Source organism: Acanthochromis polyacanthus, chromosome 6 (genome assembly GCF_021347895.1).
Source record: "Acanthochromis polyacanthus isolate Apoly-LR-REF ecotype Palm Island chromosome 6, KAUST_Apoly_ChrSc, whole genome shotgun sequence".
NCBI classification, from domain to species: domain Eukaryota; kingdom Metazoa; phylum Chordata; class Actinopteri; family Pomacentridae; genus Acanthochromis; species Acanthochromis polyacanthus.
In genome coordinates, this window is record NC_067118.1 from 13,240,981 (window position 1) to 13,255,259 (window position 14,279).

The 14,279-nt window shown below is 38.1% G+C and overlaps 1 protein-coding gene across 1 annotated transcript in view; it reads right to left on the minus strand.

Annotated features, from left to right (window-relative positions):
- Positions 1–14,032, minus strand: part of LOC110971370 (paired box protein Pax-7-like) — a 119,532-nt gene extending 105,500 nt beyond the window's left edge. Inside the window, 4 exon segments of the mRNA XM_051949375.1 lie at positions 12,239–12,367; positions 12,588–12,732; positions 12,853–13,088; positions 13,653–14,032. Of these exon segments, the coding sequence (XP_051805335.1) occupies positions 12,239–12,367; positions 12,588–12,732; positions 12,853–13,088; positions 13,653–13,737 (595 nt within the window). The 5' untranslated portion in view covers positions 13,738–14,032.
- Positions 14,033–14,279: the final 247 nt, after the last annotated feature.

The window sequence follows — 14,279 nt, forward strand, 5'->3', positions numbered from 1 at the left end:
ACAACATTTTACATTTTTTCTCAGTTTTGAAATATTACTTTTTCCAATCTATGTATGCAGTGAAAAACCAGCTTGTCAAATCTTTTCTTTGATTGTGTGAATCAGTGTAGTAGTAGTTTCCAGTGTAAGACAGACCTTGCTGGTTGGAGCTAAGTGCTCCCTCTTGCAGCTGGGTATCCCAAAATGGCTGCACTCAGAACTGACCATCACTGTCACAGCTGGTGGAGAGGAGAGCAAATTTCTGATTTGCAACACTCTGAGGACATGTTTATAGCCTTTGTGCACAAGAACGAAACTTATTTCTCTTTATCTTTATTTTCTCTTCTTCATCTATTGTGATAACTACTAATTAGACGTGGGCATCACATCCATATAATGACATAGACTCTGTCCAAAATTAAGGATGTTCATTCTCTTAAAAATTGTAGTTTCATGTAAACATTATATATATATATATATATATATATATATATATATATATATATATATATATATAGATAGATAGATATATAGATATATAGATATATAGATATATATATGTGTGAACTTTTTAAAAATAATCACAACACAACAAGTAAATGGTGGTGTGGAATTCTCCAAACAGGGCTGCACAGTGGTATAGTGGATAGCACTTTTGCCTTGCAGCAAGAAAATCCCCAGTTCAAATCCCGGCCTGGGCCTAGGATCTTTCTGCGTGGAATTTGCATGTTCTCCCTGTGCATGCGTGGGTTTTCTCTGGGTACTCCGGCTTCCTCCCACAGTCCAAAAACATGCTGAGGTTAATGGATTACTCTAAATTGCCCGTAGGTGTGAATGTGAGAGTGATAGTTTGTCAAATATCAGGGAAATGTTTGTCTTTATTCATAATATACAGCATAACATAAGAAGCAGTGATTTGAGGAAGTCACGGTTTCTGGAAAAATAACAATCTGGCACATAACGCTGTTTAATCTAAACGTGTTTTTACTTATGATTATTGTACACTGACAGTCAATAGAATCTTTGAGACCATATTTTTCAACATAATTTTTATTTTGAAGCCCGAAACTGGATTTTCTTCATATGAATCATTTGTTTATCATATTGGCATACAGAAACAAAAATCTAAATTTTCAAGAATGATTTCAAAATAAAGAATTTCACAAAAGAAAACGGCACCTGCCAAACACAAAGTCACAACAGTCAATACCGAGTATGGCCTCCATTTGCTTCGATGCAGGCAGCAATCCGTCGGCGCATGCTTTGGACCAGGCTTCTGATTGTGGGTTGGGAACAGCCCATACGCCTGGCTACATCACTGTAGCTCAAACCGTCCTCCACCATACCCAGTGCCCGAATGAATCATGACAAAATGACAACTCATCATTATCTCAACTACCAGGGCACTAGATCATCAGTAAATCCACAATGAATGATTACAACCCGCCTACAAGTAGAATTCTGCGTACATTTCTACCACAAAGTTTTCTATTGACTGTCAGTATACAAACTAAAGAGCAAAATGTGTGTTAATAATCAAGCTTCATGGGTTCTGGGAAGCAAGAATGGAATTATTTAAAAAAAAAGGGAAATGGAGATGAATGCAATAAAAAAAATACCATGCATGACAGATATGTAAAATGAATCAACTGTTAAATTAATATTGACTTACAACAGTATATATGTATATATATATATATATATGTGTGTGTGTGTGCATGTGTGTGTGCGTGTACTTGTTTCTGTTATACCGGTGGGGACTTTGACGTGACTCTGTGCTATATAGGTGGGCACTCGTCTTACGGTGGGGACCTAAAATGAGGTCCCCACGGGTGGCAACATGTGGCCATGTTGTTGTTACTAAAAAATGTAAAAGAGCAAAAACGTTTCTTTAGGGTTAGGCATTGTTTTGGTGTTGGTTAAGGTTAGAGTTAGGGTAAGGGTTAGGGGTTAGATAAGAATGGGAGTCAATGGTATGTCCCCACCGGTATAGATAAACAAACATGTGTGTGTGTGTGTGTCTGTACACAATATTCCATCTGGTGTACAGAATGAATGATTTCTAGTCAGTTGTATTGTATTCTTTGTTTTATGTATTTTTGTTTTCTTGTTACTGATATTTTACAGTCAGTGTTAAGATCACATAGCCTAGCCATGCTACACCCATGTTTCTGACGGCACAAGGGTCTAGGGAAGCTCGACAGGGAGGGAGGCGGGCTAAAAGGTTGTCTATCAAATCCCTCTGCAGCAATTGCATAGGTATACAACCAATCAACGCAACGAATAGGCTGACGTAGTTCCGAGAGCACCGGCGGATGGCTAAGTCCCATTAGCTTCCCAACCAGCAGAGCCGTGGAGCCGCGGAGCCAACTGGTATATTAAGGATTTGCCATATCCCGTCGGCATAAGTCCAAATACGTCTTTCTTCTCAATGAAACACTTCAGTGCCGTCCTTTGTTTATCTTTCAAGTTGAATTTTAGCTTCAAATCTTTAAGGGCTGTGGCCAAAGCCGAGTCGAAAGATAACTGTTTATTGTGCGCCGGTTGTTTCTGTCAGAATCGTCACGCCTCTGTCGTCACTTAGTTACGCCCACCTTCTAACTCTACACTTCATGGTGATTGGTCCGGCCAGTTTTAGGAGAATCCAGCCTCGAGCCTTATGGAGGGTAACTTGACCCACCCTGGCAGAGAATTAAATTCATTGCCGTGGGTTGTCTAGCGCGGCTAGGCTAAAGATCACATACATTTGTCCATAATGCAGAACACTCAAGTACATTCAAGTATCATTTTGTGAAAATAGCTTCTTAATTTAAAGTCCACCACTGCTCTCAACAATTCAGCTGTTGTCTTAGTGAGTTTTCTGTTTCCTTAACATTGTTTGTTTTCCACTCAATGAAACCATGCCACCACTAGGTATTTAAGCTGTTAATGTATATTATGTATGAGGTAGTATCAAGACACCTGCTGCTTGGAGTGGCTGTCGGAAGCACAAGGTTTTTGATTCTACAATGACGGCAGTAAAAAAAAAAAAAGTGTAAAGTGGACCAAAGCAATCCCTCCCACTGCAATTGCATATTCATTCAAAGCAGGAGCATTAGAAATGCCGATCAGCTCAGCAGCGCAGAGGAGAAGCTTTCCTTTCAGCATTTTGCTGTTGTCTAGCTCAATCGTGTCACTTTGAGGGAGTCTATTCAGAGGTATTCATGCATCTGCCTTCGGGATACAATGGCCGCCACTTTATAAACTGTCAGCCTGCTTGCCTCAAGCCTGTGGTACATATTGTTTCCTTTCTTTAATAAACTTGGAGGAGTTCATCAGCTCCTTCAACAAAAAATGCAGGCACAAAATAACAGACAGGCCTCCTAGCTCATTGTACATTTTTTCTCTTCTTTTCTTGTTAGTAACTGTTCGTGTATTAGCAGACAACATCAGAAAGCAGACATTCGAGCTGTTTTCTGTTCACATGCTTGTCCTCTATCGCTACTTGCACAGAGGAAAAAATGCAAAACCAAAATGACTTTCAGGCCAACATTTGTGAAAAGGCTACATTTTAGGCTACAAGTCTTATTATCAGATTCTAAATATAATTCTTTCATTGATTGCTGCTAAAATCAGACCGTATGATCGCATCACCCATCTTGAAGAAAGACATTCCTCTCTTCCAGAGACATCTATGCTTCATATGACAGTCAAGATACATGTAGCTCTACCAAACAATATAAGACAAAATATACTTTTCTGCACAATTTTGAAGCTAAGCATATCCACAGTCACACAAACTGTTTAGATAAACTAGATGAATTTTAAGGTGTTTTGAGTCCGTCACATATAGCCCCATCTTACTGAGGATGAGTAACCAGATTTATATCAGAAACACAGGTGCAATATGGATTGTGTGGTTCCTTAAATACAAGGTACACACAATCCTCATTAGTTTAGCTATTTGAGCAAATATGCTTACTTTATTTATCTGTGTGAAGGATGTTAAGAACAATATCCAATTTCTCAAAGACATTTTAGATTTAGATCGAGTCCTTCTCAATGGTTTTCACCGTTGCTCATAATGAATGCAATCACATATAAAATTATGACACCATTTCTCCAACACTGAAAAGATACAAAATGATAAACTCATAATAAAAAATGCATTAAAGCTACAAACATATCAACTGCACAGGTTGGCAGAAGATCACAGGGCCAACTCAAAGAGACAGATATGCTTATCCTCTATAGCTATTTGCACATAAAAAAAATTCTCATGTTCACACTGATGTCCATTTTAGAACTACCAATTAACCTAAGCATGTCTTTGGACTGGGAGGAAGCCAGAAGACCTCAGACCAAGATTTAAACCCCGGACATCCTTACATGGTGCAGCTGTAGGGCGACAGCTGCACCATGCACCGTATCACACACTGTGATACGATGCTAGTCATATAAAGCTTGATATTAAAGCTCTGAAAAAGATTGCAATGTTTAGCTTATTAGATTGTCAATAAAGTAAACCATATAAATTACTGATTGCATGATTAATGGTTTTCTTTGTCAAAATATGCAACATTGCAAACAACATTATACTAAGATATGTGTTACTGATTCATATTCAATTTATACGTTTCTCTCTGAAAGAAGTTTAGAAATAAAAAAAATATTTCAAATGTGACAAGAGCAAAAAGCTACAACATTCTGTAAGATCAGCTCACTAATCCAAGGTAGCTAGTGTAACAGAGTGTGGTCCCTGATCTTTTTAAATGAGGTTGCAGTTTGAACAATGCTCAGTTCCCACCATGACCAGAGAGTGTGGTAAATATGTGGCTCAATTTTTTTTTAATGCAGTGAAGGAGAAATGGCCATTAATCCACTTTCATACCTTTCAGCAGCGTGAACATTTACTCTGCCCCCCAAAAAATGCTGAGTCTTTATGCACCAGTAATCTCTGTATATTTAAGATAATTTTCTAGCCAATTACACTGGATGGATGTATTTAGTGAATGTGATTTTCTCTATAGATTGGGGGAGAAAACCATGAATAAGCCATCTAATAAATCCAAGGACCACAACCCTGTACGGAAATGTTCAAACAGGATTTTAGAGATACATTTAGACACTCTGTAAAATAATTCCTTCAGCCATTTCCCAAACACTCTAACATTACATTCACTGCTAATATGAATAATCAGCTACACACACATCTGACCATTTTCACGCTATCTCTGGAGTTATTTTTACTTATTTTTCATCTTTGTCATAAAGTCTCCTTTAAAAATGACCACTATCAGTAATAGGACTTTAAACAATATCATTTATAGGAAAAAGAAAAGTATGAAAATTATATTACTATAATAATTAATGTAATTTTAGCTTATTTCTTCTTGTAAATAATTTCTTGTCATGATTAATTTTATTTGTATTTATTAAGTCTAGGTGCACACTGTAACACTCAGTTCACGTTCTGTGGATTTTATTCTGGATTTTTGCTGATTTCACATTTTTTGATACTTAATATTTTTGCATTACAAGAAAGCATGGGAATAAGACACATGGACTCAGTATTTCTACAGTCCAGCATCCTGCCATGATATGTAGGCTACTTATATTTTTTCTCCAAATCATGAACAGGCTTTTTTAATTTTTTTTAATTCTGAATGTCATTTCTTTTCTTTTAATAATCAAAAGGTATATTGTGTTGTCTTATCGAAAAGCAAGTCACAACAAGATAATGCAAATCAACATGAAATTTAATGTAAATGTTACAAATATACAGATGATCTTATGCAGTGTTTTATTTTTAAATGATATTTTTGTGCCTTGTGTAAAAATACATTTATTCAAGCATAAATCGAGAATACATTGTCTTATAAAGAAGAAGAGTATTTTTGGACAGAAGGATTTTGTCAGAGGGCTATATCTTAAAAGACAGCAGTGTTTGATCCAGCAGCAGGCTGTGTGAGAGCCGAGGTGGAGAAAGAAAGCTCCCTGAATGAGTTATTTGTATATTGCCGGCTCTTGAGCCATGTTTGTTGGGAAGCCAAATGAGTTGGATTAAAGCAGATATTTCTCTTTTAAATCCTAACAGTGAGGCAGCCTGTAAAGCAATTACGTACAAGATATCAAGTTAACCTCTTAAATCCATTTCTCCTCAAAAATGTTCTTGCACTTTTTGTAATTAAAAATCAAGAAGTGAAATTATCAGGCCTGAGGATTTTTTTTTAATTATTGTAATATTTTCCTCAAATTCACAATGTGTTACATTGAGAAAATGTAAAAATAAAGTTCAATATGTTTGAGTCCAGCTTCACCAATAAATATACTTTTACAAACTTCTGTCTATAATCCATCCATCCATTCTCTATACACCGCTTTATCCTCACTAGGGTCGCGGGAGGTGCTGGAGCCTATCTCAGCTGACTTGGGCGAAGGCAGGGGACACCCTGGACAGGTCGCCAGTCTGTCGCAGGGCCTTCTGTCTATAATGCCTAATGTAATTTGAGTGATGCACATTCAGCATCAAACTGAAACTGCACCGTTGCAGTGCATTAACTCTCCACCCTAGAGGGATCATCAAGGGCTCATTTAAAGACCAACCAAAGCATTAACATTATATTTGTTGTTACTACATTGTTTGAGCTGTTGTTGTAATTTCTAAGTTTGCCATTGTCCTGTTTGTATCTTTTATAAATGGGATGTTAATGAGATACCAGAGGCTTCTGACTGCCCTCAACCCCATTTTGCTTGTTTGGTCTTTGTGCACCATTCCTCTTTTGTTGGCTGATCAGCTTCCTATTGGGTCGCTAGACAATATTCTTGGCATTTGTCGGCAAAATGAAAGAAGGATTAAAGGATGACTACTGAACACTCCATGGCAAAGAAGTGGGCTGCTATTCTCCTTTTCAAAGCCCTCTCCCAGTTCAGCAGCTCCCCTTTATATATATTTGTTTTTTCAAAGACACCATTGTGAAGTCCCAAGTGCTACAAGAAATAAAGGAAAGTCAACAAGTAGGCCAGACTGACAAAAACACTGATAAATGTTAAAAAAGGAAAATACAATTAACTTCATTCTGAGTTCTAATTAAAAGCATTAGAAGTGTGATGTGTTCATGATGTAAAGCTTTGCAACACTGCTTCATATGGAGTTGCAATTAAAGATTATTTAATTGGCTCAATGTATCAACTACTTAACTCACTGATCTTTAAAATGTCAAACACAAGGCCCATTAATGCAACGCTGTCACATGAATTAATATGTCTTTTTGATTAGCCAGAAGAAATTGACAAAACAGCCATTACTCGTATCTGGAAATTCGAAAATGATGAATGAGACTTGATTATGAAAACTGGCTTATTCATTTTTGATGTATGTTTCAAAGAACAAGTGGATGTTTTCACTGTTGGGTGGAAGTCACTTTCCTCTGCATTTGATTGCTCCACTTCATGATGATCACCACCATCACCGTTCTTAGAGCTTAATAATAAGTCATTACTATTAACTATCTTCCAGCATACATCCATGTGTTTCTGTTGTCCAAATTAATAATTTAGTACAACCTTTGAGAACCATTAGTTATGGACAAATTGCTGAACCATGTGAAGAATTTAATCTCATGTTATGCCCGATATTAGTTTGCTTTTCTTATGTGTAACTTTGAATTATTTTTGCCAAATTCTGCTGCATCTCATTGTTGTAAAATATTCTTGTAAATTATTGTTACATGTATATTTTATTGTGTGTCTAAACAAGCAACACAATGCCAAATACTATGTGTGATATTTGTATGCATGAAATGGTCCTTTTAATTGCAACTGAAAATGACGGTCTGGTTTTCATGCGTCTTACTGTTTTTTTAATTACATTTTCAAATGTGAAGCAGTTGTGGAAAAGTGTAATGTGTCATGTGTTCCATGAAATGCTCATGGGTGCGTTCTTTGCAATGGAAAATGAATCCTACTTTTAGCGTTGTTTTTTTTTTTTAACATTTATAGATTAGTTGGTTTATGTACTATTTTGTGGAATTCCTTATTAATTACGCAATAATTCAGTTTTTGATGTTTTCCCTTTAAAATTTGGATAAAATTCATTTTAATAAGCATAATACTAAATTAAACATTTGTATTTTCTAGTGTTGTTCTTAATGTTTTGGTCTGGTGTTGCTTTGCTTTATCATGTTCCTCTGTGCTGCTACAGTGACCCAGTTTCCCCAAAGGGATCTATTCCTGCCCGTCTCCACATCCCAGTGCAAATACTAGTCCCTTTATTTTGCTAAAGGAGAGAGAGACCTTCATATGGAGGAAGGCTAGCCTAAAGTGAAGACAATTTTAAAACAAACTGGGCTGAATTATAAACATGTCTCTGTTGATTTGACTGACAGGATGTCAGACATGACAATTTGTATGATGATATATCTATCAGCATTGTTATTTTTTAAGATATGTAAAAATTTGACCTCATTAGTCTCAGACTGAGCAAAATTATTTCACTCTGATGAAACATAGAATTGGTGTTGGGGGCACAGAGGGCCAGCAGATCCTCTCTCCTGCTGCAGATGGGCTTTAATTAATAGACAGGAAAGCCTGAAAGCAGTGCTGGCACTAGCTAATATGATGAACTCTCATTGCGGCAGCATCACTGAAAATGTTTCTGATAAGCAAAAAGCAGCAGAGGATTAAAGCCTCTAAGTTCCTAACTTTGGTCCAGCAGCTTTCTTCTTTCCTCATCTACTTTTTCTTTCTCTGCTCTTAAATTCTCAGACACAGTGAATGAATGTTGCCTCAGGTCAACACAGGAAAGGTAACAATGTCAGTGTTCATCCTGCTCATTACATCTAGACTACTGGCAGCATTTACCAGGGCAAGGACCTCACTGTGTAAATATCCTTCTTGATATATTTACACAATATTTGTAGGGGAGCAACATTTTTACTGTGTCTGCTAAGAAGTCATTTCTTATGGCTCATGCTCCCAAAGGAAAAAAATCCTTTGGCTTAACCTAAATCTCTGTATCCACAATCACAGACCACCAGGACAAGACTCGCTGATATCCAGCACACCTTGATGACTTATGTGTGACAAAATCCTAAATCCCAGTGGATAATATAGTGTAAATATTTTGTGGGCACAGTCTTTATGATGTAATTCAAATGAAAGACCTGACTACAAAGAATGTTTTGCCGGAAGTATCACTTGCCATAAAAGATGATCGATATACTGTAGATTATGAGATAAGTACATTTAGGGAAGGGTTCCATTATGGTATTCATAACATGTGATGATGACTGATGGTTGGATGTCATTATGTCACTAGTTGCAAATTAGTGGTGGACAAATTCATTGCTATATTGTTTTTTTGTTTAGTTTTTTGTAGTTGTTGTTTTTAAGCATTTGCAAAGGTACCTTTAGTAGCTAATTATTAGTACCAGATTAGTCACCTTTGTTAAACAGTTGTTAAAAATATTGCAAGATAAAATTACAAAACATATTTAATCATATAGATTAAGAATTTTTATCCCACATGCAGTGTTTCTCAACAGTTTCCAAATGAATTTGATAATGCTGTGGTATAAGTAAAATACATCTGTAAGCTCCTCTTAAAATTTAGGAATTGCAGCTTGATGGCTGTTTTTATTGCAGTTTAGAAATCTTCTACAAATAAATACTGCACATACTTTTTTTAAAAATAGGTTAATCGTATTTATTTCAATAATTTGTTAGGTCATAATTACTGTCAAGTTGAGACAAACACCAATCTGCAGTTTTCTGTGTGATGACTTCAAACTGCTCATTTTGCTTAGTCATTTCAAAGAGAAAAAAGTAGCCAATGCTTAGATTGTTAAAAAAAACAAAAACAAAACTGAAACAATGTTTTGTCATCATAGGAAATGAGTACAGTTCAACACACTGACTATCAGGATGATTAAGATTGTTATCATTATTACTTTTGATACATTTCTGTTAATATGTGTCCTCGGTGTTACACATTGACTTCCAGTCCCCTTGGTTTTTTAATATATACCTCAAAATTGTGAATTTTTTGGTGCAAGGCAGTGAGAGAGACAGGGGAGGTTAATCCCAGTTTAATACACTGATGCACGGCCCAGGACAAGGCTGTGATGATTGTGTTATCTCCAGCCAACATTTGGGTCTCCCTCAATTTCAATCCGGCAAAATAGCTGGGAGAAAGTAAAGATGGAGTGGAGTAAGTGCAGATGCCCGGGGAAAATTGTTATTAATAGCTGCAACTTCCCACAGCCTGTGCTCTCTATAAAGCTGCTTTCTTGTCACCTCCACTGGATTTGTTTGAAGTTCTCTCTCTATTCTTACAGTCCACCTTTTTTTCTTTCAGCCAGGCTGGACTCCTGAATTGATGGTGTTTTTTCCTAGGTTGCTTAAGCATATCAACACGTTGATTAAATGGTGATTAAAAGTGGGAGCATAATATATTTACAAGCATTTTATTATATGCCACTTATTCTAGAAATTATTATACGGGGTGACAGTAATTTACGTAAATATGATGATCACTTTTTAGCATTTGACATCTATGTTTTCAAATATTAGCAACAATCTTACCTGAATACAATGAAAATGTGATCACTAGTATTTTTTTCTGATTGCTTGTTGAAGACATATGGTAATTTTTTATATAGGTGTGTAGTGCAGACTATATGTGTATGTAAAGTAATTTCTTATATGTGAATGTCCCCAGTGTAAGAAAATGCAGAATGAAGAGGAGAGAAGCATGAGCTTGTGATCTTGCACTGAACCTGAAATCATACAGACATATTTTGTGACTAGTTTAAATGGTTATACCAAAAAAAATAGCTTAACTTGTATGTAGTATACACCCTATCCCCCACTGTATGCCACTATATCATGAGGAAAAACTCATCTGATGGAAAGTCACAGTAAATAGTGCTTTTCGGTATACTTGTCTCATTGACAGTATCTCACACAGTCACACCTCTTTCATTCAGCCTAAAATGCACTCTGGTTCTGCCTAAGACACTTACAAAATGCCACAAAAATCCCATAAAAACAAATGACATGTATGTGGAAAAAAAATACAATCTAAACAACGGGAGAGAAAACCTTAAAATCTCTGGAATTTATGCCACAGGCTTCACACCATGAAGTGAGCCACCGAAAGATGAAAGTGAAAAGAAATAAAGGGCTCAATTTAATCTGCTTTAAAGCCCTTCAACAGAATGCATGTGCCTGGAACTGTGAGAGAAGGGCTGATAGGGGATAAATATATTTCTTTCCATGCCTTCGAGCTATTACACCCCTCTCCAACACAGACGCCTATTCAACAGACACCGGTTTCATTACCAGCTGTAATAGGCTAAGTCTTCAAATTATTAAATGCCATTCCCGGATGACAGAGCGACACTCGGCTGATCTTTTGAAAAACGACAAAAAGAGGACAGTTGATACTCTTTGAAATTTTTTTTCTTCAAAATTTCTCCAGTAGAGCAGTGGTCAGAAAAATTTGGGATGTTCTGAGTCTAATTTACAGAATTTACAAAATGATCCAGTCACAAAGTCCAGGACAAACAATAATATGGAGGTTATTTCACAGCTCAGCTCAGTGACTGAAGCTGGAAAAACAATTCAAATTGAGAAACAGATCTCACTCTCCTTAAGGAGCAAGTAAATTATTTCAATTTTGCAAATTTCATTAAATTAAACCATAATGACTATTAAAGTTCAAAACAAGATTTTTAAAGAAGCAGATCAATTGTTTAAAGATTCGACATTTACTGATGTTTTTTTTTCTTCTAGTTCTATAAAATTATTAAACTCTAATATTAACTCAACTCAGATTTGGAAAGACATTCTTAATTGTTTTGGGGGGTTTTGTTGTTGTTGTTGCTGTTGTTTTATTACTATTATTTATTCAACTGTTATGATATAGTTCGAAATCTAAGTGCATTCAAAAGACAGTCAGAGATGAACTCTCCTGAACGCAATGCTGTGACTGAGGCCGCCTGTAATTGATATGGACTGGCACATCTCCGCCAGCATCGCTTTCAACGGAGCGTTTACACAGCGCCACGGGAGCCCGATCCACCCCAGCGCTCCACTGCATAAATAATTAAACGGCCCTGTGTCTGCTGGGGGAACAGCTTCAAGGAGGTAAATCCAAAGCGACAAAACGCCCATTTAGAGCCAATTTGTAGACAATTCATCTCTTCGACAGCAGTCCAAGCAGCAGCTGTCCACACGCTGCCACTGCTCGGGCCTGGCTGTGTGTCCTCTGGCCTACCTTTGTCGCCGAGGATGCCGTCGATGCTGTGCTTCGTTTTCTTTTCTCCGTCTTCATCCTTTTTATCACATTCGTCCTCGTCGTCCTTTTTTCCAAATCGTGCTCGAAGTACACGACTGATCGAGCTCACTACGAAAATTAGGGCAACTTCAGTACAATAATAACAAATAATAATAATAATAATAATAATAATAATAATAATAATAATAATAATTCGTTTCCCTGCCATGTCTCTCTGTCAAAATTACCTTGACAATAACTTTCAACAGTTTTTCTGTTCATTTAATTAAAAAAAATACAAAAAAATACAAAAATAAATTGCAGAGAGCTTGAATTAAATTCGGCTTACCAGAGGAGGCCTCACCTGAAGGGACTGTGCTTCTGTCACAAACGCCGTCTTTCAGCAGCTTATCCCGGATCTCCCAGCTGAACATACCAGGGTTGTCCCGCTTGTACTCCTCTACCCTCTTCTCCACGTCGGGCGTCGCTACCTGCTGCAGAGGGACAGAAAGACACACGGGCCTCTGCGTGGTTCATTCAACTTTCTCCTACAAGATATTTTAGGCTAACAGAGTCTCGTCACAATGTATTGATCTGATTCCTTGGATCCTCACCCTGGGCTTGCTGCCGCCTATCGCTCCGGGTCGGATGGAGCCCGTCTCCTGGTAGCGACACAGGATCTTTGACACGCAGCCGTGGGAGACCCGCAGCTGCCTGGAGATGACACAGGGCCGGATCCCGTGATGGGCCATCTCCACGATCTTGTGTCGGATGTGGTTGGGCAGCGGCCGGCCGTTGATGAAGACGCCCCCGAGCTGGTTGACCCGTCCCTGGCCCAGAGGAGTGGACACTGTGGAGACACAAGCTCAGCTCAGACAGACATTCACTGGGATGCCACAGCTGGAGGAGAGCAGTCCGGAACGAACAGAGCTACTGGGCCTGGAATTCCATCAATTATTCCCTCCGACTCAGTTGTAGAAAACATGATTAACACTCCACAGCTCCATCAGACACTGCAGATAAGTGAATGGCCCCTTCTGTCCGTCTACATTATTCACCATCACGATGTCCAAATATGGAAGTAATCTCCCGCTTTTACATTTAATCTGAACATCCAGGCTGAGGACACTTGACGAATTTATTTCAGTTATTGACACCGTGAAGGTTTTAAACTTATAGGAAAAATTGTCTCTGGATTATTTAATGCACCTCTGCCTAATATTTATGAGGAGAAGCTAATTTTAGAGTCTTCTATTTCTATTTCTACAAACTTCAAATTAATTTAGCAAAATAAAAAGTTGCTAAATGTGTCTCGGTCCTTCGTGTTTAGCATGACATTTTTTAAGTTTCACACTGAGCTTTAAAGTTTTCGGCCTCGTCTGAGGCCGAGCAGGCTGCTGCAGCTGCTGCCTACCTTCCAGAGGGAATCCGGAGCGGGAATAGTTTTGTCCGGGGGTCGGGCGCATCATACGCGGAACAGTTCCTGGCAATGACGACATTGTACCATTAAAAGCCAAAAATATATATAATTTTTTTTAAAAAAAGAAAGAAGCGAAAATCAAAAAATACAGTCAGCTTTTAGATGTCCAGATCAAGTGCTGACTTGTTGTTGGTCACACTGAAAACGCGTGGCAGGTCCGCTGAGTGGCGGAGGAGAGGAAAGAGCTGGAGAGATGCTGGGACTAACCCTCACACTGCTGATGTGTTCACGGTACAGAATTGATGTATCTCTGACAGGGGCTTATTAACCGGTGTGAAGGCTGGAAAAGTATGACTGTCTCCAGGACCAGTGCGGACCAGGCGGGCTCCAGAAAGGGGGACGGGTCTTGAGCACTGATAGGTTGGAGCTTTCTCTTATTCGAGAGGGGAAAGCTCCAACAAGTTTTAGCAGCCAATGAGAACTAAGGGATCATGATGAACACACACAGCCTAGTGAAACACTGACAGGCTACATGGTAGGCCTAAACCGAGCCTCTGCACATCTGAATGCACATTACACCGAGGGGTGAACACAATCCACCTGTCCACCGTGATGCTGTAC